Source organism: Oncorhynchus clarkii, chromosome 20 (assembly GCF_045791955.1).
Source record: "Oncorhynchus clarkii lewisi isolate Uvic-CL-2024 chromosome 20, UVic_Ocla_1.0, whole genome shotgun sequence".
Lineage (NCBI taxonomy): Eukaryota > Metazoa > Chordata > Actinopteri > Salmoniformes > Salmonidae > Oncorhynchus > Oncorhynchus clarkii.
The window spans coordinates 20272690-20295769 of NC_092166.1; the positions used below are offsets into that span (position 1 = coordinate 20272690).

At 42.2% G+C, this 23080-nt stretch overlaps 1 protein-coding gene across 5 annotated transcripts in view; it reads right to left on the minus strand.

Moving 5' to 3' along the window:
• The window catches only part of LOC139376065 (ras GTPase-activating protein nGAP-like), a 94914-nt gene that overhangs the window by 46004 nt on the left and 25830 nt on the right, over nt 1–23080 (minus strand). For 2 of the 5 annotated variants that reach the window (XM_071118212.1, XM_071118211.1), the window contains exon 1: nt 20419–21216. The exons of the other annotated variants lie outside the window; for them this stretch is intronic. In XM_071118212.1, the coding sequence (XP_070974313.1) occupies nt 20419–20938 (520 nt within the window). In that variant the 5' untranslated portion in view covers nt 20939–21216. Of the gene's footprint in view, nt 1–20418; nt 21217–23080 lie in introns of those variants that run through there. 5 annotated transcript variants of the gene reach the window in all.

Here is a 23080-nt window from a genome sequence, read left to right on the forward strand (position 1 = left end):
ACCCAAGAAATATGCATGAATTAAGCAATGTCAATGTGAACAACACCAGTCAAACTGTAGGCTAGCAAAGACAGATTTCAATTAAATGAAAAGGACCGGTATCGCAGACAACTACAGATTAGGCACTAAACCTAGTTCTGGACTAAAAAGCCAATTCAATTAAGAATCTCCCCAGCATTCTTTTTAGTCCAGGACTAGTCTAATCTGTGTGCAGGAACAAGGCCAGAAGGCTTTAAAGCATTTGGGGTTTTATGAGGTGATTCGGACCTTGCACTTTTGTCGGGTGCAACAAAGCAGTTTATTCAATGACAGGACAGGAAACACTATGTCCCCCTCACTTAACATTCCCCCTGGAAACAAACAGACAGAGGGCTTAAGGTCCTAAATCGGTCTCAGACACTTTGACAACTACAGTTGTTAGAGCACTGAAAAGCATTAAAGGTCAAAGCCCCTGATTGTGTGTGTGTGTGTGTGTGTGGGGGGGGGGGGGGGTGGACGGTGGACGGTGGACACACCAGCCACAGTAGGCGGCTCCAAAGCTTGAGGCGCTCTGTGCCAAATAATATGAGCCATGGTGAGCATGCCTCAGTCTGTGTGAATCACATTTCGCATAATGCAGCATTCCGCTACCACACAAAGCTGGGATTGCTGCTTGGGCTGTGAGAGAGTCAGGAGAAAAGAGACATGGGGATAATGAATCAGAACAGCTCCACAGCTATAGGGAGGGAATCCTTTAGGTTATTGAGTAATGAGGCTGTCACTGTGTGGGTGTCCTGGAGTTGAGTCCCCACACGGTCGTATGCTTGTTTTGTGGCATATGGGTCTAAAAACAATTAGCAGTGATGTCTTGCCAGCTGGAAGCTAAAGAACTTTGCCAGTTTGTGACCCGGCAGGGGTCAAAGCAAAGCACACAAATAGCAGCTACAGTGAGAGAAACGACGTGCCCGTGTGTCTACTATACAGGTGTGAAAGACAGAAAGAGAACTAAATCTGTGACTGGAACTAAGGCAACTGGCACTTCTGGCATCTATGAATACTCTGGTCAGGCATCAGCCAGGCAGAGATGTCCAGCAGCAGGCCCTGACCAGGCCCGTTCCACATGGCCAGGGAAAAATCCAACCCTCCAGAAGCCTGTCTGGAATGTCTGGGAGCCAGGGTGAGGTTCTGCCACCTGTCCTGGATGGGGTTTCAGGGGCATGCTTTGGTTGCTAATCACTGCCAATATAGAATAGGTCCTCCTCCTAAAACACACACACGAACACACACAAATATATGTATATAGGATCTTCAACTTCTACTTCCAGGCTCAAAACTAGAGAATTCACTTATTTTTTTCCCCAAGAGAAAAGCTCAAGGGTAAATATGGTTCCTCAAAGAAAATAAAGTCCTTTCGGTTTTGATCTTAGCAGAAGTAGACTATAAGCCTATTGAATTTGCTTACTGTTGTTATTCAAAAAACGGTGAAGTAGCAGCTCTTTGGCAATCTTAAATACGGTGGTGATGTGAATATTCTGCCTAATTACCACAGTGCTTACGCAGTGTTCTTTTCTTTCTGAGGGGGAAACTTGACATTTACCACTTGTTCAAAGAAGTCAATAAAACAACGTCCTTTATTTCAAGGATGAATCACCACTCTGAATAGCATAACAATTATAACATGGGACACAAAACTACATTTTAGACTGCAACTTTGGGTAATAGCGTCATCAATTTCCTTTACTTAATTCCCCCTGTGTTTGCCAGTTGCGTCCACACCCAGAGCCTCTGCTGCATAGTACAACAGAGGATGTTTTGTGTCCGGCAACAAGTCTTTACCTCAAGCCCTACACAGACACCTAGAACAACCTATACCTGTTCGTAAGCACTAGCCAGGTCACCATGGTAACCCGTAAATACAAGCAGCTCCTCCAATGGACAATAGCCTGACATCCTTTATCCAGAAACCCTGGCCAACAGGTGGGGAGGGAAAGAACTGAGGTAAAAGACAAACCACACACAGACAGAGAGGGGTGTGATAATGAAACTGACCTACTGAACTGTACACTGTCTGTCACTATTGAAAAAAACCTCACGACATCAAAATTGGGATATAACAATTAGGCTTTGGCGATACACCGTATACAGGGTTATTTCAAAATACAGACAGTATGATTTTCAATACCATTTAAATATATATATTATAATTATGCGGGGGTGCGTGCTACTTCATTGCTTATAAGTTAAGTATAGCTATAGGAAATTGTGTCATGAATTATATCCAGCTCGGGGCTCCAGATATGCATGTGGCTTGGTAACTTGTTAGCGAAGAGACTAGATGTCAAGATCAAGCTTCTTGGTTACAACAGATACATTCAATCCCCTCCTGGATCAAGATGTTTTTTTGTGCGCCCCACATATGTGGTAATACCGTATACCCCGGTAACGGACAGAAACAGTATGAAAATTGTGATATCTCCCAACCCTAATAACAATAGGTGTATGTTTTTAAATATATATTTTTTGTACCTTTATTTAACTAGGCAAGTCCGTTAAGAACAAATTCTTATTTACAATGATGGCCTAGGAATAGTGGGTTAACTGCCTTGTTCGGGGGCAGAACGACAGATTTTTACCTTGTCAACTCGGGGATTCGAACTTGCAACCTTTCGGTTACTGGCCCAACACTCTAACCACTAGGCTACCTTCCACCCATTCTCCTCCTTAACTACCTAGGCTGAAACAGAGACCTGTGTGTCCCAGAGGACAACAGCTAACTATTCAACAGCATTGCAAATTAGCAACCTTAATTGGCAGCTGGGGATTTAGGGGCTGAGCCTGACTGTCAAAAGAAGGAAATTACTGCAATTAACTGATTTGGAGCATGATTGGAGCTCTGTCTTTATCAAATTGTGTGGCATTCCAGCTGTAAACCATGTGGGACAACAGAGAGGAGGTGACTCAGGGGGTTTTGTTACACTTTCTTAGTATGGAGGGCCATCCGGAATCACAGTAAGGTGTTCTATCTCCCTCAGAGCAGCTGCTCCCTGAAGGGGGTAGGAAAACACTATACAAACGAGGGCTCTTAAATGGCACCCTATTCCCTCTGGTCAAAAGTAGTGGACTATATAGGGAATAGGGTGGCATTTGGGACACACCCTTTACACTGCTGGTTTTCCCCAAAAAGAATAGGATAAGGCAGCATGGGACATAAATATCAATCATGCTTTATCTCTACAGCTCAGGTTACAGCAGACAGCAGCCTGATTAACACAAGGCGAGAATAGCTACTAGCTTCATGCAAATCATTTCCTTTTGGAGGACACAAGTGAGTCAAGACTGAGCTTCGTGGCCTTTGTTCTTGCCACAAATCCACCAATCCGTCACAGTCACTCAAAGATAAGTAAAACCCAGTGCTAATCATCTATTACTTTGCAATAGTGCAGTTTTGGGTCACTTAGAAATGTCCTGGTCTTTGAAAGAATAGGCCCCCATTAACATCGACGGGGCTGTAGTGGAGTGGGTCAAGAGTTACAAGTTCCTTGGTGTCCACATCACCAAAGAAATATCATGGTCCAAACATATCAAGACAGTCATGAAGAGGGCACAACAAAACCTTTTCCCCCTGAGGAGACTGAAAAAAAATGGCATGGGTCCCCAGATCCTCAAAAGGTTCTACAGCTGCACCATCGAGAGCATCCTGAATGGTTGCATCACCACCTGGTATGGCAACCGCTCAGCATCTGACCCTAAGGCGCTACAGAGGGTAGTGCGAACGGCCCAGTACATCACTGGGGCCAAGCTTCCTGCTATCCAGGACCTATATAATAGGCGGTGTCAGAGGAAAGCCCATAAAATTGTCAGAGACTCCAGTCACCCAAGTTAGACTATTTTCTCTGCTTCTGCATAGCAAGCAGTACCGGAGCGCCAAGTCTAGGGCCAATTGGCTCCTCAACAGCATCTACCCCCAAGCCATTAGACTGCTGAACAATTCATAAAAATCGCCACCAGACAATTTAGATTGACCACTCCTCCTTGTACACTGCTGCTACTCGCTGTTTGTTTGTTACTTATGCATAGTCACTTCACCCCCACCTATATGTACAGATTACATCAACTAGCCTGTACCCCTGCACACTGACTCGGTACCGGTGCCCCCTGTATATAGCCTCATTGTTGTTATTCTTATTGTGTTACTTTTTATTATTACTTTTTATTTTAGTCTACTTGGTAAATATTTTCTTCTTCTTGAACTTCACTGTTGGTTAAGGGCTTGTAAGTAAGCATTTCATGGTAAAGTCTACACCTGTTGTATTCGGCGCATGTGGCAAATAAAGTTTGATTTGATCAGAAATACAGTGTAGACATTAGTCATTTGCAACATTAACAATGTGGGTGGAAACAGCAGATTTTTTATGGAATATCTACATAGGCCCATAATCAGCAACCATCACTCCTGTGTTCCAATGGCACGTTGTGTTAGCTAACCCAAGTTTATCATTTTAAAAGGTTAATTGATTATTAGAAATTCCATTTTCAATTATGTTAGCACAGCTGAAAACTGTTCTGATTTTAAAGAAGCAATTCTTTAGACTAGTTTGAGTATCTGGAGCATCAGCATTTGTGGGTTCGATTACAGGCTCAAAATGGCCAGAAACAAATAACTTTCTTCTGAAACTCATCAGTCTATTCTCGTTCTGAGAAATGAAAACTATTCCATGCGAGAAATTGCCAAGAAACTGAAGATCTGGTACAGCGCTGTGTACCTCTCCCTTCACAGAACAGCACAGACTGGCTCTAACCAGAATAGAAAGAGGAGTGGGAGGCATCGGTGCACAACTGAGCAAGAGGACAAGTACATTAGTGTCTAGTTTGAGACACAGATGTCTCACAAGTTCTCAACAGGCAGCTTCATTAAATAGTACCGGCAAAACACCAGTTTCAACATCAACAGTGAAGAGGTGACTCCGGGATGCTGGCCTTCTAGGCAGAGTTGCAGAGAAAAAGCCACATCTCAGACTGGCCAATAAAAAGAAAAGATGGGCAAAAGAACACAGACACTGTACAGAGGAACTCTGCCTAGAAGGCCAGCATCCCGGAGTTGCCTCTTCACTGTTGACATTGAGACTGGTGTTTTGCGGGTACTACTTAATGAAGCTGCCAGTTGAGGACTTGAGGCATCGGTTTCTCAAATCTGAAGAAATGGGTAAAAAGAAGCATTTCTAGATGTCCAAAAACATCTGTCACACTCAAAATAAATAATTTGTATCCAGTCTGTTTTTCAGTATTTTGTATTATAATGCTAGTGCAGGGCCACGTGAAACATTTTCTCATTGACGATAGCAAAGGGACATTTGAGAGGTATCGATTCTCGACAGAAAAAAAAACTTGTGTAAACTTGCGAAATTACCTCCGGAGGTCAGGCACAACATTCACCCTACAGTTGTCCGACTGAGCAGGGCAGTGTAGACAGAACTGTCTCGATCTCAACACTCCTCCAGTACAAGTTGTCATCGCAGAGCAATGTTTTTGAAACAGCTGAAATGTACAGACAATTTCCTTATATCTGAGACTTGTTTTGAGTTTTTACTTGAAATTGCAGTAACAGCCTGTTACATCTTGAAATTGTCGCAGTAGCTGCCAGCTGCACTGAGCTACGTTAAACTTTGGAAGCCCATTCCCGCCACCATAATACAAAATAAAAGGTAATATGCCCATCTACAGTTTTAGATATGCAAGTCTAAATTTGGAGATAAGGAAGTCAAACTACACAAGTCAAAATGGTGAGATAGTAGATTATACAAATATGAAATGTTTTTTCAGTTGTAACATTGTGGTGTGATTTCAGAGTTGGCACCACAGGTCCCAGAGTGGTGGGGGGGGATTGTTTTTCTGGGGCCCAGAGTTCCTCCTGATCTGGTAGGCTAACCTAACCAGGTAAAACTCTGGGTATGAAATAGTAATAAATCTATGGGCTAAGATGGGACAACAGTACTTTGTCCCTCTTTTCAATGTTTTTGGGTCAATAATTAAAAGTGCTGGTGCAAATGCCAGCTCGCCATACATTTGCCAGCAGCCCTGCTATGTTGATCTCTGCAAAGTGGATAGATGGAAATCGCCTCACAATGCTACAAATTAAGAAACATAACCTACAGTGCCTTCAGACCCGTTGACTTTTTCCACATTTTGATGTTTTACAGCCTGAATTTTAAAAATTATTAATTGAGATTTGGCCTACACAGAATACCCCATAATGACAAACTGGAATGATGTTTTTAGAAATGTTAACAAATTAATTACCATCGGAAATGTCTTGAGTCAATACGTATTCCATCCCTAAGCCTAAATAAGTTCAGAAGTAAAAATGTGCTTAACAATTCACATAAGTTGCATGGACTCACTCTGTGCAATAATAGTGTTTAACATGATTTTTTTATGACTACCTCATCTCTCCACCCCACACATACAGATAATTGTACGGTTCCTATGTCGAGCATTGAATTTCAAACACAGATGCAACAACAAAGAACAGGGAGGTTTTTTCAATGCCTCGCAATGAAGGGCACCTATTGGTAGACGGGTAAAAAATAAAAAGTAGACATTGAATATACCTTTGAGCATAGTGAAGTTATTAATTACACAGGAATACATAGGCATTCTTCCTAACTCAGTTGCCAGAGAGGAAAGAAACCACTGAGGGATTTCACCATGAGGCCAATGGTGACTGCAGAAAATGTGGCAAAGCAATTAACACATTGTATCCAGGATAAAAAGTTGAGTGGGGTAAATCCAATACATTACTGAGTACCACTCTTCATATTTTTATAAAAAGTGTTGGCTGCGTCATGATATGGGTATGCTTGTAAATTGTTAAGGACTGGGGAGTTTCAGGATAAATAAACGGAATGGAGCAAAGCACAGGCAAAATCCTAGAGGAAAACCTGGTTCAGTCTGTTTTCCACCAGACACTGGGAGATGAATTAATCTTCACAATCAAAAGTGACAGTCAGTATCTGGTGTGGCCACCAGCTGCATTAAATACTGTAGTGCATCTCCTCCTCAAGGACTGCACCAGATTTGCCAGTTCTTGCTGTGAGACGTTACCCCACTCTTCCACCAAGGCACCTTGCAAGTTCCCGGACATTTCTGGGGGGAATGGCCCAGCCCTCACCCTCTGATCCAACAGGTCCCAGACGTGCTCAATGGGATTGAGATACGGGCTCTTGGCTGGCCATGGCAGAACACTGAAATTCCTGTCTTGCAGGAAATCACGCTCAGAACGAGCAGTATGGCTGGTGGCATTGTCATGCTAGAGAGTCATGTCAGGATGAGCCTGCAGGAAGGGTACAACATGAGGGAGGAGGATGTCTTCCCTGTAACGCACAGCCGTGAGATTGCCTGCAATGACAACAAGCTCAGTCCGATGATGCTGTGACAAACCGCCCCTGAACATGATGGACCCTCCACCTCCAAATCGATCCCGCCCCAGAGTACAGGCCTCGGTGTAATGCTCATTCCTTCGACAATCAACGCGAATCCGAACATCACCCCTGGTGAGACAAAACCGCGACTCGTCAGTGAGAAAAGAAAAAGATAACTTTTTGTCAGTCCTGTCTGGTCCAGCGACGTTGGGTTTGTGCCCATAGGTGACGGTGTTGCCAGTGATGTCTGGTGAGGACCTGCCTTATAACAGGCCTACAAGCCCTCAGTCCAGCCTCTCTCAGCCTATTGCGGACAGTCTGAGCACTGACGGAGGGATTGTGCATTCCTGGCGTAACTCGGGCAGTTTTTGTTGCCATCCTGTACCTGTCCCGCTGGTGTGAAGTTTGGATGTACCAATCCTGTACAGGTGTTGTTACACGTGGTCTGCCACTGCGAGGACGATCAGCTGTCTGTCCTGTCTCCCTGTAGCGCTGTCTTAGGCATCTCACAGTACAGACATTGCAATTTATTGCCCTGGCCACATTGGCAGTCCTCAAGCCTCCTTGCAGCATGCCTGACAGGCTGACTACACCGCTGGCGCTGCGAGTGGGAGCGTTGCAAATTAATTTAGAAATCTATATTATTCAATTATTGCGCCAACGAGAGTCTGCGTTGCCAAGGGCTATAATAGAAGTCAGTTCTATTTGTGACGCAGATTGCGCAGCAAGTCTTGCCTCTCCCATCTCCTCATTGGTTTATAGAAGCAGGTACTCATGTGCCATCTCCTCATTGGTTATACCCATGTGGGTGACTGAAAGACAAAATGAGGTCAGTTGCGGTAATGCACTTAATTTATGAAAGGTGCCAATCGCAATATGAAGTCAAGAGAAGAAAAAGCCTAGAAGGAGGAGAGATGACTAGAAACGATTCGGTTGACCGTTTTGTGTGTTTTATTTCAGGTAAAATAACAACTCAATGTTTATATCCCAGGACAAATTAGCTAGCAACAGCAAGCTAGCTAAATAGGACAAATTAGCTAGCAAGTGTAAGCTAGCTAGCTAAATTGCCATAAATGTTTAATGCTTTTCGACCTGTCCCAAAAATTAATGTAATTGGTTCAGAGTTTGTTTTGATATTTTAACCTGCGTGTCATGATCTCGTTTGGTGTGGGGAGACAAAATAAATGTATGCACTATGGCGCACGGGCCCAGCCAGTTTGGGTTGTAAGGCACGTTGACGCAGATGAGCAGGGACCCTGGGCATCTTTCTTTTGTTGTTTTTCAGAGTCCGCAGAAAAGCCTCTTTAGGGTCCTAAGTTTTCATAACTGTGACCTTAATTGCCTACCTTCTGTAAGCTGTTCGTGTCTTAACGACCGTTCCACAGGTGCATGTTCATTAATTGTTTATGGTCCATTGAACAAGCATGGGAAACAGTGTTTAAACCCTTTACAATGAAGATCTGTGAAGTTATTTGGATGTTTATGAATTATCTTTGAAAGACAGGGTCTTGAAAAAGGGACGTTTCTTTTTTTGCTGGGTTAATATGCATTTTATTTTTGGGTGGTGGGAATGGGCTTCCATATAAAACAGGTCAACATCAACTCCCATGTGAATTATACCCACGTTTTCAGACACAATTTGCATTTACCACAGCCTAATGATGTGCATGATATTGATCAAAGATAAGCATGGTTTGTTATGTTTTAAGGTAGGCCTACTGTACTTCTATTTGTATTAGAAGGGTAATAGGTCATTTTTGATAGGCTAACGTTACATGATGAAGACATGATCCGTTAGCAGTAACTCTGCTTTTGCCTTGAAGATCAAATATAAATGAGTGTATGGACGAGAAATTTAATTGTTTAATTGTCTGCACATGCTTGTGAATTGTTGCACTATTCAAGACAAGAGTGTGGGCCTAAATATAGTTTGCAATGCTTAGCCTCCTGGCTAGCGGCTTCCGACATTTACGGTACTTTTGAGCTGCGAAGCAAGAATGTCAACCGAACCCTCTCGTGGCTTGTGACATTCCCATTGCTAATGTTGAAAAGTGTACGTACATATTATGGATGCGCGATATATTGGTAAGCATATCAGAATCGGACGATATTAGCTAAAAATCGGCAGCGGCCTGATGTCGAGTTTAACGCCGATGTTCAAAAACAATGTCAAATCTGACGTGCATACCAATATAACGTAGGTAGATGACGTAATGACGCCACGGAAAATAGAGCTAAACATGCAACACAGCATTCCTAACCTAGCCCACAACGTCTGCTGTGTGGACTGAGAAGTCAACAAGTCAAGCAGTCATTTGAAAGAGTAAGAAAATTTCAGCGAGACAACTCAAAGGCTAAATCCATTAATGCCTAGATAATAGAATTCATTGCCATTGACAATCAACCAATCTCTGTCGTGGATGATGTTGGCTTTCGCCGACTGGTCGAGCACCGGTACACACTACCAAATAGGCTCTATTTTTCAGATTTTGCCGTACCGGAGTTACACAGTATTGTTGAAACTCACATCCATGAGCTATTTGCTATGGACGTCACTGCTATTAGCTACACGACTAACATTTGGACCAGCAATGTCAGCCCCGTGAGCATGGAGTCTGACAGCACAGTGGGTCGACAAGGATTTCGTACTGACGAAAGCCGTTTTGCATGCTGAAGAATGTGCTGGTTCTCATACGCTGCTGCCATTTCAATGGCATTTGAGAACATGTTTGAAACATGAACACTTCTAGCTCCATTAGAAACCCTGATTTGATAAATAAGCTCAACTGCGCCTGCATCAGACGTGATACGCTGCCATGGTATTGAAACGCCTGCTCAACAAAAATGCCAACAAAGGGGTTAACTTGGAAAAGTACTCTACTAGAGGCTGTGAACAAGCGATTCGGTGGCATTGTCTCTGAGCCTCTACAGTGTCGCCACCATGCTCTATGCTAGGTACAAGGACCGCTACTTTGATGCAGGCACGGAACAGGGTTTATGTGAAATGTTACAGACACAGCTGCACAAGATGGAATGGACACAGTGACAGTGCGCACCGAGGAAGAGAGGCCACGGACAGACAGAGCTGAAACTTCACTGCTTGACACATATGATGAAATCCTGGTTGAGACTGAACAAATTAACAATGAAACGGCATATCAAGTAAGTGAAAGAAAAAGGTTTTGATTATGTTTTACTGGTAATGGGGACATATGTAAGCACCAACAAAAATAACTTTTTGGTCAGTGTGTGTGTGTGTGTGTGTGTGTGCGCTTCAACTATTTAACCGTACTAGAATAATTAAAAGGCCGCAAAAAATATGTATATCGGTTATCGGGATCGTTTTATTTTGCAAGGAAAATATCAGATATCAAAAATGTCATACCGCGGCATCCCTAGTACATATTATGTAAATTGAAATGTTTTCATGATAGGGCTTATTCTCACAGAATATAGTTTTGTTCCTGTGGTGAGCGCACTCCAGAACTCAATGACATTGTTAAATATTTAAATTGGCTGTCGTCAGTGATGTTTCTCACATTTGGATGAGCTATTTTCCTGATGCAAAAGGGTCAACCCTACATACTAGGAGTATGGGAAGCGGTGGAGCCTCTGAGGTCAAAGGTGTGATAATGTGTGTATCCCAAATGGAGGCCCATTCCCTACATAGTGCACTACTTTCAACCAGGGCCCATAGGGCTTAAGCCAAAAGTTGTGTACTATATAGGGAAGATGGTGCCATTCATGATATGAAATTCGTTAATTCACATCACTTTTTTTATTTCAACTTTAATTAACTAGGCAAGTCCGCTAAGAACAAATTCTTATTTGCAATGACGGCCTACCAAAAGGCAAAAAGGCCTCCTGCGGGGACGGGGGATTAAATATAAAAAACAAATATAGGACAAAACCAACATCACAACATGAGAGACAACACAACATAAAGAGAGACCTAAGACAACATAGCATGGCAGCAACACATGACAACACAGCATGGTTGCAGCACAACATGGTAGCAGCACAAAACATGGTGCAAACATGATTGGGCACAGACAACTGGGCAAGAAGGTAGAGACAACAATACATCACTGACAGTTGTGGCTGCTTCTCGTAAGAGTGTTCATGATTGAGTCTGAATGAAGAGATTGCAATAAAACTGTCCAGTTTGAGTGTTTGTTGCAACTCGTTCCAGTCGCAAGCTGCAGCGAACTGAAAAGAGGAGCGACCTCGGGGTGTGTGCGCTTTGGGGACCTTTAACAGAATGTGACTGGCAGAACGGGTGTTGTATGTGGAGGATGAGGACTGCAATAGGTATCTCAGATAAGGGGGAGTGAGGGCTAAGAGGGTTTTAAGCATCAACCATTGGGGTATTGCAACAGGTATATGGAGATGACCAGTGTACTGGAGTATAGAGTGCAGTGATGGCAAATCTGATGGCCGAATGGTAAAGAACATCTAGCCGCTCGAGAGCACCCTTACCTGCCAATCTATACATTTCGTCTCTGTAATCTAGCATGGGTAGGATGGTCATCTGAATCAGGGTTAGTTTGGCAGCTGGGTTGAAAGAGGAGCGAATACTATAGAGGAAACTAAGTCTAGATTTAACCTTAGCCTGCAGCTTTGATATGTGCTGAGAGAAGGAGTGTACTGTCTAGCCATACTCCCAAGCACTTGAGGAGGTGACTACATCAAGCTCTAAACCCTCAGAGGTAGTAATCAGACTTCAAGCCTATAAGCTACTAGATAAGCATGTAGGTTATCATTCATTGAAGAGGTGTGCAGACAAACTCAAGCTTATCTCACATAGCTTTCAAAGACATTCATATCTGACAGACAAATTCTTCCCTTTATTCAGGACATTGTTGCCAGACAGTGGTCCATGGCAAGAGAGGTCTCTCTTTTGATACATACAGCCCCCCCTGCTCAAAGGCCTCACTCGGGCAGATGACCCAAATGAAATGTGAAAAGCCACAGTTGGTTTTCCCAAGACTGGCTCCAACGTTGGGCCCGAGCTTTGAAAGGTGACTGAGCGCTTAGGTGCTGCTGCCACATTCTTTTTGTTATGGTGGTGCATTTATTTGCAGAGGGGCATTTGCATACAAACGCAGGGGTGTGCAGTTTCCCCTCCACATGCAGCAGGCCCTGCCTTTATGAGGCTGCTGCTGTTCCTCCCACTGTGGCCCCCAGGTCAGCAACCACAACTTCACAGCACTCACAGAGCAACCAACCTTTAAAAGGGTAATATTTTGGGGCGGAAGAAGCCCACAGCAATCTAATTTAGGTTCAACACATCACAGAACAGGCGAGCGGCACGAGACAAACTGAATCCTTTTAGTTCATGCACATGGATGCATATGGTTTCATTATCGTCCAATTAGCATTAGTTTTAATTCATTTTCATGAGAGGCCTCCTCCGACCGCTTGTTGTGAGTAATGCAGGCAGGCCTGGGGGAAGTACTGTGAATCGACAATGAGGAAGCCCACATGTTGTTTACTCTACCAAGGAGAAGTAAAACATCAAATGGAGAGTAATTTCAGTTACAGGCTAGTACAACTGGCAGTAGGCTCCATGGAGGCTTCCTAACATGTATGTTAAAATGTTTGAGAACATTGCTGCTTAATGAGGATGGATTAACCCCCCCAACTATTTTCCTTATATCTGAAGGGTATTGTCGGTATCAAAGCCAAAACCTTTTTTTCAGCCTAACAACCTAGTAATCAATTCGGTAAACTTCTGCCTACGGTTTAGTATGAAATGTAGCTGTAATGCTGAACCGGCATTGGCACGCACTACACTCTTAAACTCTTGATGGTTGCTAAGCAGCGGCCAATAACCATCCTCTGAACTTTGAGGCATGTCACTTCTCCCATCTATTCGCAAGGCCCGCCACTAAGAATGCAGTGTTTACTTAACTTTATCACAACTGGATGGATCCATAAAGCATTTTAGTGGAAATAATTATCACTGAATGACGAAAATATTGAAATAAAGTAGGCTAATAACGCAATTGAATGAATGTAATCAAATTGTTGCTTACTGAAACTCCCAAAGTCATCCAATCGTTGTAATACATTACTAGCAATAGCCTGCCGGTTGGACATACTGCCAAATTCTCTAAAACAACATTGGAGGCGGCTTATGGTAGAGGAATTAACATTAAATTATCTGGTAACAGCCCTGGTGGGCATTCCTGCAGTCAGAATGCCAATTGCAAACTCCCTCAGAACTAGAGACATCTGTGGCATTGTGTTGTGACAAAACTGCACATTTTAGTGTGGCCTTTTATTGTCCCCAGCACAAGATGCACCTGTGTAATGATCGCACTGTTTAATCAGCTTCTTGATATGCCACACCTGTCAGGTGGATAGTTTATTTTGGCAAAGGACAAATACTCAGTAATAGGGATGCAAACAAATTTGCGCACAAAATTTGAGAGAACTAAGCTTTTTGTGTATGGAAAATTTCAGAAATATTTTATTTCAGCTCGTGAAACATCAGACCAACACTTTATTTATTTATTTGTATTTTTGTTAAGTGTAAATAAGTTACATATACACAGGGAAGCCATTGTGTGACAGATGAAATTGTCCACTTTCAGACTAGGCCTAGTGGCCTACACCTTCAGTCCCTTAAAAATCTAACATTTTTCTTATTAGAACACAGTGAAGTGTGACTAATTACACAAAAGCCCATCACATCAGTGATCAAGTTCTAACTTACCCCCTCCCATGTAACCAAACCTATAAAATGGAGGGAACTAGGCTCTGGCCCTAATATTCCCTGACGGCTAATTTCAGGAAAAATAAATAGATTATTCTAATCTGTCAAGCCACAGTTGTATGAGCATTGTTATTTCTACTCTTGAATTACAGCTGGCATAAATGCATGCATGACCTAAGCATACACACTGCAGATGTGCTGTGAGGTGAAAATGATCAGGGACCATTTCCATTAATTTCAGCATGACAAATCACCATGGGTATAACAGACTGCTCCGTTCTCATATATTGATGGGAAATCAAATACCATGGTACAGATCAGAAATGACCTAACAATTTTCAAGCAAGATATCTTTTTCCTTTTCATGTTGGTTGCCAGGAATGGGGGAGAAAAAAAGTATTATTTTCGGAGACTCCGAATATTACACTTCATGTGAAACTTTAGTTGGAAAATGCAATTAGCATAAATGAAAGAATGTTCACACACCCTGCTCTTTGGTTAAGCATAACAGGATTCAAGTCAATTGAATGGTGAATATCTGCTCCTCTATCGGAAAGGCGGTCCAAAGGCAGATCCCTTACAAGCAATTAGAAGCAGACTCCTCCCCACAGGAAAAAAAAAGACACGATATGAAAATGCACAATAGTACACACTTGTATTGCAGTAAATAATAGCAACAGAAACCTAAATAGGGAACTATACCTTGGTACTAAGACTGCAAGATATGGGCAAAATATTGTGATTGCGATTTGACTTGTAATATACTGTAGATCAAAACATTTGGGAGAACTGTTTGAATCATAGAAATAGAAAGATTTATTTTAAGAAGCAAAGAGGAAAGCTGCATTATTCTTGTTTGGAACAATCTGTTGACTGTATTTGACCTCAAAATTCAAAAAAGGCACTCGCACATCTGAGCTATCTTTTTTGCAGATGCATGGTAACAGTTGAATAAGATGAGAAAAAAGAAGTAACCCGCACACTGCTCTTTAATAAGCTTTGCGTGTCGGCCTTAAGGCCTTTGTGAGTTTTATTTAATTTTATTAGCAGCCTTATGTAGACATAGCTCCAACCACATCCGTTCAATGCATTGAATGGGGTTGGAGTCGAGGGGAAATCACTCAAATGTTACCAAATATAACAATGTGCCTTTCATAAATATTCTAATGAAGTGTGTACATAAAACATATTAAACATCTGTAAAACCCCAATGAGGACATCGACCAATCAAGCAAGTTTTCAAAAATTATTGTGTCTGGCGCAAGAAAAATAGAGTAATCATAAGTTAATTTGACATAACAGCAGAATGCAAACTTATAGTGAATCTATGTATTTTAACCCTCCTGTTATGTTGTGGGTCAATTTGACCAGTTAACCTCTCCTTTTCTCCATGAAATTAAATGACTTTTCTTAATTTAGGGTCATGAACCTAACTTCAAAATGTGAACATACTGATGGTAATATAGAATGGTCACCGTCACCACAAAGAAGTCAAGGTCGACTGTCAGCTTCCAATGTAATCAAAATTGTTCCAGGGCCGACCGATTTTCTCTGCCCCCTTCGCCAAGACAGTAAAAGCTAAACCACTTGTGTAGAATTCAATAAATACAACTGCAGAAAGGACACACAAACATTGTGTTCAACATGTGGAGAGAAAGGCTGAAGGGAACATTTTGACCAATAGGGTCAAATCACACCGAATTGTTACCATTACTGGGAAATACAAAACAAATACCTTCTTGGGGAAACAGAAAATGCTCATTTGTGAAAAAGAAAATATGTTTAATAAATAGTTCATAAATATAAAGTTTTTGAAATCAAATGTTCTTGTATTTCTTCTTCATGAAAAGGTCAGACAAGACAAAATAACGTTGTGTTTGTTTTTACTTGATTCTTTGACAGTCTGTGTTTAAACTGTGTGGGTCAATCTGACCCATACCACAAGGAACAATATTTTTTCAGCAAAGCACAAATGGTTAAAAGTGGATTATTTTGCTTTTCATTCACAGTCGCTTAGTAGCCTAGGCCTACTCCCGACCAAAGTCTTCCCTGATAATCAATGTGATTTTGTTTCACTGAATCTCTATCTGTAGGCTATTTGCTTAATTGGTTTCTGGCTCTGCAAATAAGTGGAGGTGGTATTGCTCGTATTTTTGTTTCCTCATCTATCACTGATCAGAAACATTTAGCATGCAATAATGTAGCCTAAATCAAGAGTAGGCCAATTTGTCTGCTGGATCACGCATAGGCAACTCGAAAAGCCCGCGGGAGATTGTGAAACACGAACAAGAGACTCACATCCTTTTGAAAATAGGATTGCTATCATTTCCTATCGGTCAATTGGAGGATCAGAAAAGCATGGACTTGGGTTCTGTTTAAAAATACTTTTTTATATGACCGCGGTTCCACATGCATACACACGATAACATACTATACACACAGATTTTGTGTGGTAGATATGTGGTAGTAGAGTAGGGGTCTGAGGGCACACACTTAATGTGTTGTGAAATCTGTAGCGAATGTATTGTAATGTTTTAAAATTGTATGATTGCCATCATTTTCCTGGACCACAGGAATAGTAGCTGCTGCCTTGGTAGCATCTTATGGGGATCCATAATAAATAGAAATACACGATCCCTTGGCAGAAAAATATTGTTTGCATTTTATTCTGTTATATTCTATTATAGTCTTAATATAAAATATAGCCTATGGTCTGTTGACTGTGTCTGTTTAACAAAATAATAAACTATTTAATGTATTTGGATGGCGCAGCCATTGCTGCACAGACCGGTAACATAATTAAATTCAAAATATGATATTCTATTGAAAATATATATAATATTTTTATTAGTCTTATGTTTCTTAGGACCTGCCTAAACAAATTAATAAAGGATTTATTTTTGATTGTGTATATTCTCCATGGGTTTATTAAAAATAGAAGCCATGGGAAACATGGGCCTGTTTGTAAGGTGGACATACAAATAGTGCCCAATAGTTCTTTTTACAGGCAAAATACCGTGAATCCTATGTGAAAGAAGTATATACAGTGCATTCGGAAAGTATTCAGATCCCTTCACTTTTTCCACATTGCTATGTTACAACCTTAATATAAAATAGTTATTTTTTTTTTAAACTCAATCTACACACAATATACCATTTACATAAGTATTCAGACTCTTTACTCAGTACTTTGTTGAAGCACCTTTTGTCAGCGATTACAGACTCGAGTATTCTTGGGTATGATGCTACAAGCTTGGCACACCTGTATTTGGGGAGTTTCTCACATTCTTCTCTGCATATGCTCTCAAGCGCTGTCAGGTTGGATGGAGAGATGTTCGATCGGGTTCAAGTCCGGGCTCTGGCAGGGCCACTCAAGGACATTCAGAGACTTGTCCCGAAGCCACTCCTGCGTTGTCTTGGCTGTGTGCTTAGGGTCGTTGTCCTGTTGAAAGATGAACCAACACCCCAGTCTGAAGTCCTGAGTGCTCTGGAGCAGGTTTTCACCAAGGATCTCTATATTTTGCTCCGTTCATCTTTCTCTCAAACCCGACTAGTCTCCCAGTTCCTGCCACTGAAAAACATCCCCACAGCATGATGCTGCCACCACCATACTTCACTGTAGAGATGGTGCCATATTTCCTCCAGACGTGACGCTTGGCATTCAGACCAAATAGTTAAATCTAGGTTTCATCAGACCGAATACATATTGTTTATCATGTTCTGAGTGTCCTTTGGGTGCCTTTTGGCAAACTCCAAGCGGGCTGTCATGTGCCTTTTACTGAGGATTGGCCTCCGCCAGGCCACTCTACCATAAAGGCCTTATTGGTGGAGTGCTGCAGAGATGGCTGTTCTTCTGGAAGGTTACCCCATTGCCACAGAGGAACTCTGGAGCTCTGTCAGAGTGACCTCGGGTTCTTGGTCACCTCCATGACCACGGCCCTTCTCCCCTGATTGCTCAGTTTGGCCGGGTGACCAGCTCTAGGAAGAGTCTTGGTGGTTCCAACTTTTTCCATTTAAGAATGATGGAGGCCACTGAGTTTTTGGGGAACTTCAATGCTGCAGAGATTTGTTGGTACCCTTCCCTAGATCTGTGCCTCAACACAATCCTGTCTCTGAGTTCTACGGACAATTCCTTCGACCTCATGGCTTGGTTTTTGCTCTGACAACTGTGGGACCTTATATAGATAGGTGTGTGCCTTTCCAAATCATATCCAATCAATTGATTTTACCACAGGTTGCATCCAATCAAGTTGTAGAAACATTAAGGATGATCAATGGAAACAGGATGCAGCTGAGCTCAATTTTGAGTTTCAAAGCAAAGGGTCTGAATACGTATGTACAGTTGAAGTTTACATACACTTAGGTTGGAGTCATTAAAACTCATTCTTCAACCACTCCACAAATGTCTCCTCTTTGCTTGACATCATGGGAAAATCAAAAAGAAATCAGCCAAGAACTCAGAAAAAAAATTGTAGACCTCCAAAAGTCTGGTTCATCCTTGTGAGCAATTTCCAAATGCCTGAAGGTACCACATTCATCTGTACAAACAATAGTACGCAAGTATAAACACCATGGGACCACGTAGCCATCATACCGCTCATCCTAGCCGTCATACCGCTCATCCTAGAGATGAACTTTGGTGCGAAAAGTGCAGATCAATCCCAGAACAGCAGCAAAGGAAACGGGTACAAAAGTATCTATATCCACAGTAAAATGAGTCCTATATCAACATAACCTGAAAGGCCGCTCAGCAAGGAAGAAGCCACTGCTCCAAAACCTCCATTAAAAAGCCAGACTACGTTTGCAGCTGCACATGAGGACAAAGATCTTACATTTTGGAGAAATGTCCTCTGGTCTGATGAAACAAAAATAGAACTGTTTGGCCATAATGACCATTGTTATGTTTGGAGGAAAAAGGGGGATGCTTGCAAGCCGAAGAACATCATCCCAACCGTGAAGCAGGGGGTGGCAGCATCATGTTGTGGGAGTGCTTTGCTGCAGGAGGGACTGGTGCACTTCACAAAATAGATGGCATCGTGAGGATGGAAATTGATGTGGATATATTGAAGCAACATCAGTCAGGAAGTTAAAGCTTGGTTGCAAATGGGTCTTCCAAATGGACAATGACCCCAAGCATACATCCAAAGTTGTGGCAAAATGGCTTAAGGACAACAAAGTCAAGGTATTGGAGTGGCCATCACAAAGCCCTGACCTCAATCCTATAGAACATTTGTGGGCAGAACTGAAAAAGCATGTGCGAGCAAGGAGGCCTACAAACCTGACTCAGTTACACCAGCTCTGTCAGGAGGAATGGGCCAAAATTCACCCAACTTATTGTGGGAAGCTTGTGGAAGGCTACCCGAAACGTTTGACCAAAGTTATACAATTTAAAGGCAATGCTACCAAATACTAATTGAGTGCATGTAAACTTCTGACCCACTGGGAATGTGATGAAATAAAAGCTTAAATAAACCACTCTATACTATTATTCTGACATTTCACATTCTTAAAATAAAGTGGTGATCCTAACTGACCTAAGACAGGGAATTTTTTACTAAGATTAAATGTCAGGAATTGTGAAAAACTTAGTTTAAATGTATTTGGCTAAGGTGTATGTAAACTTCTGACATCAACTGTAAATAAGTTATTTTGATTATTTTTTATAAATTTGACAACATTTCTAAAAACCTGTTTCCCTTTGTTATTATGGGGTAGTGTCGATTGATGATTTTTTAATTTTTTTTTTATATTTACTCCATTTTAGAATAAGGCTGTAACGTAATAAAATGCGGAATAAGGGAAGGAGTCTGAATACTTTCCGAATGCACTGTAAAGAGGATATAACAGAGAGGAGGAGGAACTGCGCCGCTTGAGTGACAGGGGGCGGGAGTTGTGTGGGAAGCAGCTGCAAGAGAAGAAAACTATAAGTAAAGTATAAAAACGGACGTTACACGCAGCGGGTGGCGTTTCAAAAATATTGCGTAAGATATGGATCGCTTGCAATATGGATACTGACAATGTCAACATTGTGATTTCAATGTGAATTTGATTAATTGTGCAGCCCTACTTGGTACAGCAGTTAGGCTATTTCAATTTCAAAATAATTGCAAACCCTTTTAAAACACTTTCGGTCATCTAATCATTTTGTTACATGTTACTCATGTAATGTATTGGACTTAATAAATAAAACACACCACTCAAAATAAACTGTAGAGTAAACTCAAATGAGATGCGCCTTCAGAAGGAAGGTCTATTACTCTCTTGCACACACGCACAGAGAGAGATGGAGCGCTCTCCTACCAGGCACTTGGTTCTCAGGGTCAGGCTCATCCTTGATGTTGAGAATCCTACTGATCCTCCGCGATACAGAGGAGAACAGGCCGTGGACAAAGGGGACATTTTGATCCTCCCCGTCTGAGAGCCCCTTCCTGACTGCAGTCTTGTCTGTACTGCTGCCAGCCCCTGGCTCTGATACAGACCTGTGGTAGGGAATCAGGGAGCGCAGTGACCGCAGCCTCTCCTGTCCACTGTGCTGCTCCGCAGGTCCAGTAGTACTGCTGGAGGTGGTCATCCTTCCGGGGAGACTCAACACCCTGAAGTGGATAGGTTCCAACGCACTGTGATCTCTACTGTCCAACCTGGCAGAAATCCTCCAGTCATAACCGTCCAGTGGCTTCTCTGGAGTGGACTGGGAAAGCTGCTTCAGCCAGGGTTTTCTGTATAAGTGCCAGTGGTAAGAACCATCCATGCCAAATTGAGACTGAGTAGGTCTCTGACTTAAATGTCTGCTGTGGTCTGGAGACTCTCTCGGTAGACTCATTATCAAATCCAAACAATGAGTCAGTAGATCAAATCTTGCTTGAGCAAAAACACAGATTACAGCCAGCGAATGGCTGCTCAACCCGATGGTTGGTTGACAGCTGTGAGATCTTTTAACTTACAACAGCGACCATTTCTTTGAGTAGTAGTAATGCGCCAAACCCTTGAGTAGAAAATCTCTTTAATAAAAAGGTAGACCACAGGTTCCACTCCAACTATAGTTGAGTAATAAGTCGAAGGTCTGCGAGTTCAGTATCTTGCTCACTGGCTGATAGTGGCCTTCCTGGGAGGAAGTGGGGTGTCAGACGTATAAGTAAGCTTCCTTAAGGCCTGTCCAATCAGATGCTACTATACTGTAGGCCTCAGGTTGTGGTTTTCCGTATAAACAGTTACGGTTATTTATTTTTTTAGACCGGTCTTTGTGCTCGTTAAAAAAATAGAAAGGACTGTTTGTTTATCGTCATTACGGCTCCATGATGCTCGTATGAACTGTTCATAGACGTCAAACACTCAAGGGCTTGGCGAGATTTCTCAAATCATTGGATGTGCCATTAAAATGTACATTGTGTAACTTACAATATTAACGCAACAGTCTAGACAGCATAAATAAGCAACATATTTCTGCCATCTCTGTGCTACAAAAAAATAATTGTGTAATTTAAATGTTTTTCTTCTGCCATTCACTGGAGTCCATCACACATTTAAAATGTAAGTGTAAAGAAAACCTCCAGAGGGGTTTTCAGTTGTCTGGCGCAAATAACCAACGCAACACTTGAGAGTTCGAAAAAAAATGAAGAGGAGACTTCGTAAGTAATTTAGACAAAATGAATGGATTGTCACGTCACACAGAGGGGGTGCCATTAACGCCGGGGACATAACAGTAGGCATGATGAGGACAGTCTGTCAATGGCTGCTGAAGAACCACATACATGTAGCACTGGCAATTCCACAGTGAAGTGGTCCTGAAAATGAAATGAAAGAAAAATTGGCAGATTTCTTGTTGAGCGGATGGTCAGGAGGATGGAACGTAATTACAAAACATTTTGACTGCAAATTGACCACAAGAAGCCCAAACAGATATCAGATTTGACTAAAACATAATAATTTCAAACCTTGCTTACATTTGTATACGATCACATACTGTACATCTCTATTATGTGTGGGAATACTTTGGAAGAGATTTGCAAAATGTATTTGCTGGTTTTTTTACAGTCGTTTATGTCAAACAATAAAAAATATAAAATAATTGTATTTTTTTTCCTCAGAAAACATGGAGGCTGCTCTAACGGAATGGCACGGTGTCATAAATATGCATGGGTCCTCTTAAATGCGGTGCCCTAGCTGGGCCCCAGTCCTCTGTGATCAGAGAGGAAATGGGAGAGTTGTCCCACTGGGGGCTATGCTGGCTACAGGCCATAGCACCTAATTTTGCCTTGGTCATCAGGGCTTATTAGAGTGCGCATCACTATCAGGGGCAGGGGTGGCAGGATCTAGCGCAACTTGAAAACCACCACAGCAAGACTGCTTTAGTTTTAAAAGAAAGAAAAGCATGGCTGTCTCAAATGGCTCACTATTTCCTTTGTGCACTACTTTTGACCAGAGCCTTATGTGCCCTTGTCAAAAGGAGCGCACCATATAGGGAATAGGGTCGGGGCACGGAGTCCATGTGACCCACATGCTTGTGTCGTGCAATAAGGCGGTAACCAGGTGGCAAAGCTGAGCAACAGTCACCATTATTCATCACATCTAGGTCAGTGCTGACTGCTGTGCTGAGAAACCAAAAGCCTAAGATGCAGAGCAGGGGAGTCCCACCAGGGATGTGTTCAAAGTGTGAATGTGAGAATTTAAAGAGTCAGTGGAAAGAGATGGACAATTTCCTCATCACTGCTTCCTGTGTACTTGAGGGGGGATGACCCAGCAGCCTCTCTGTCAGAGACTCCTGTGGTGTTACAGCCCCTCCTTCCCTGACAGTGATGGTCTGAGACTATCCTGTAGAAACAGCTTTGAACAACAGGACTGCAAATATACAGTATATAGGTGGAATGAGCTGGAGAACAGTTTGGTATTTTTGGGATATTTTATTCATGGCCTTTGCTACCAAAGCAGCGATGTTCCTATGTAAATATATATACTGAACACAAAT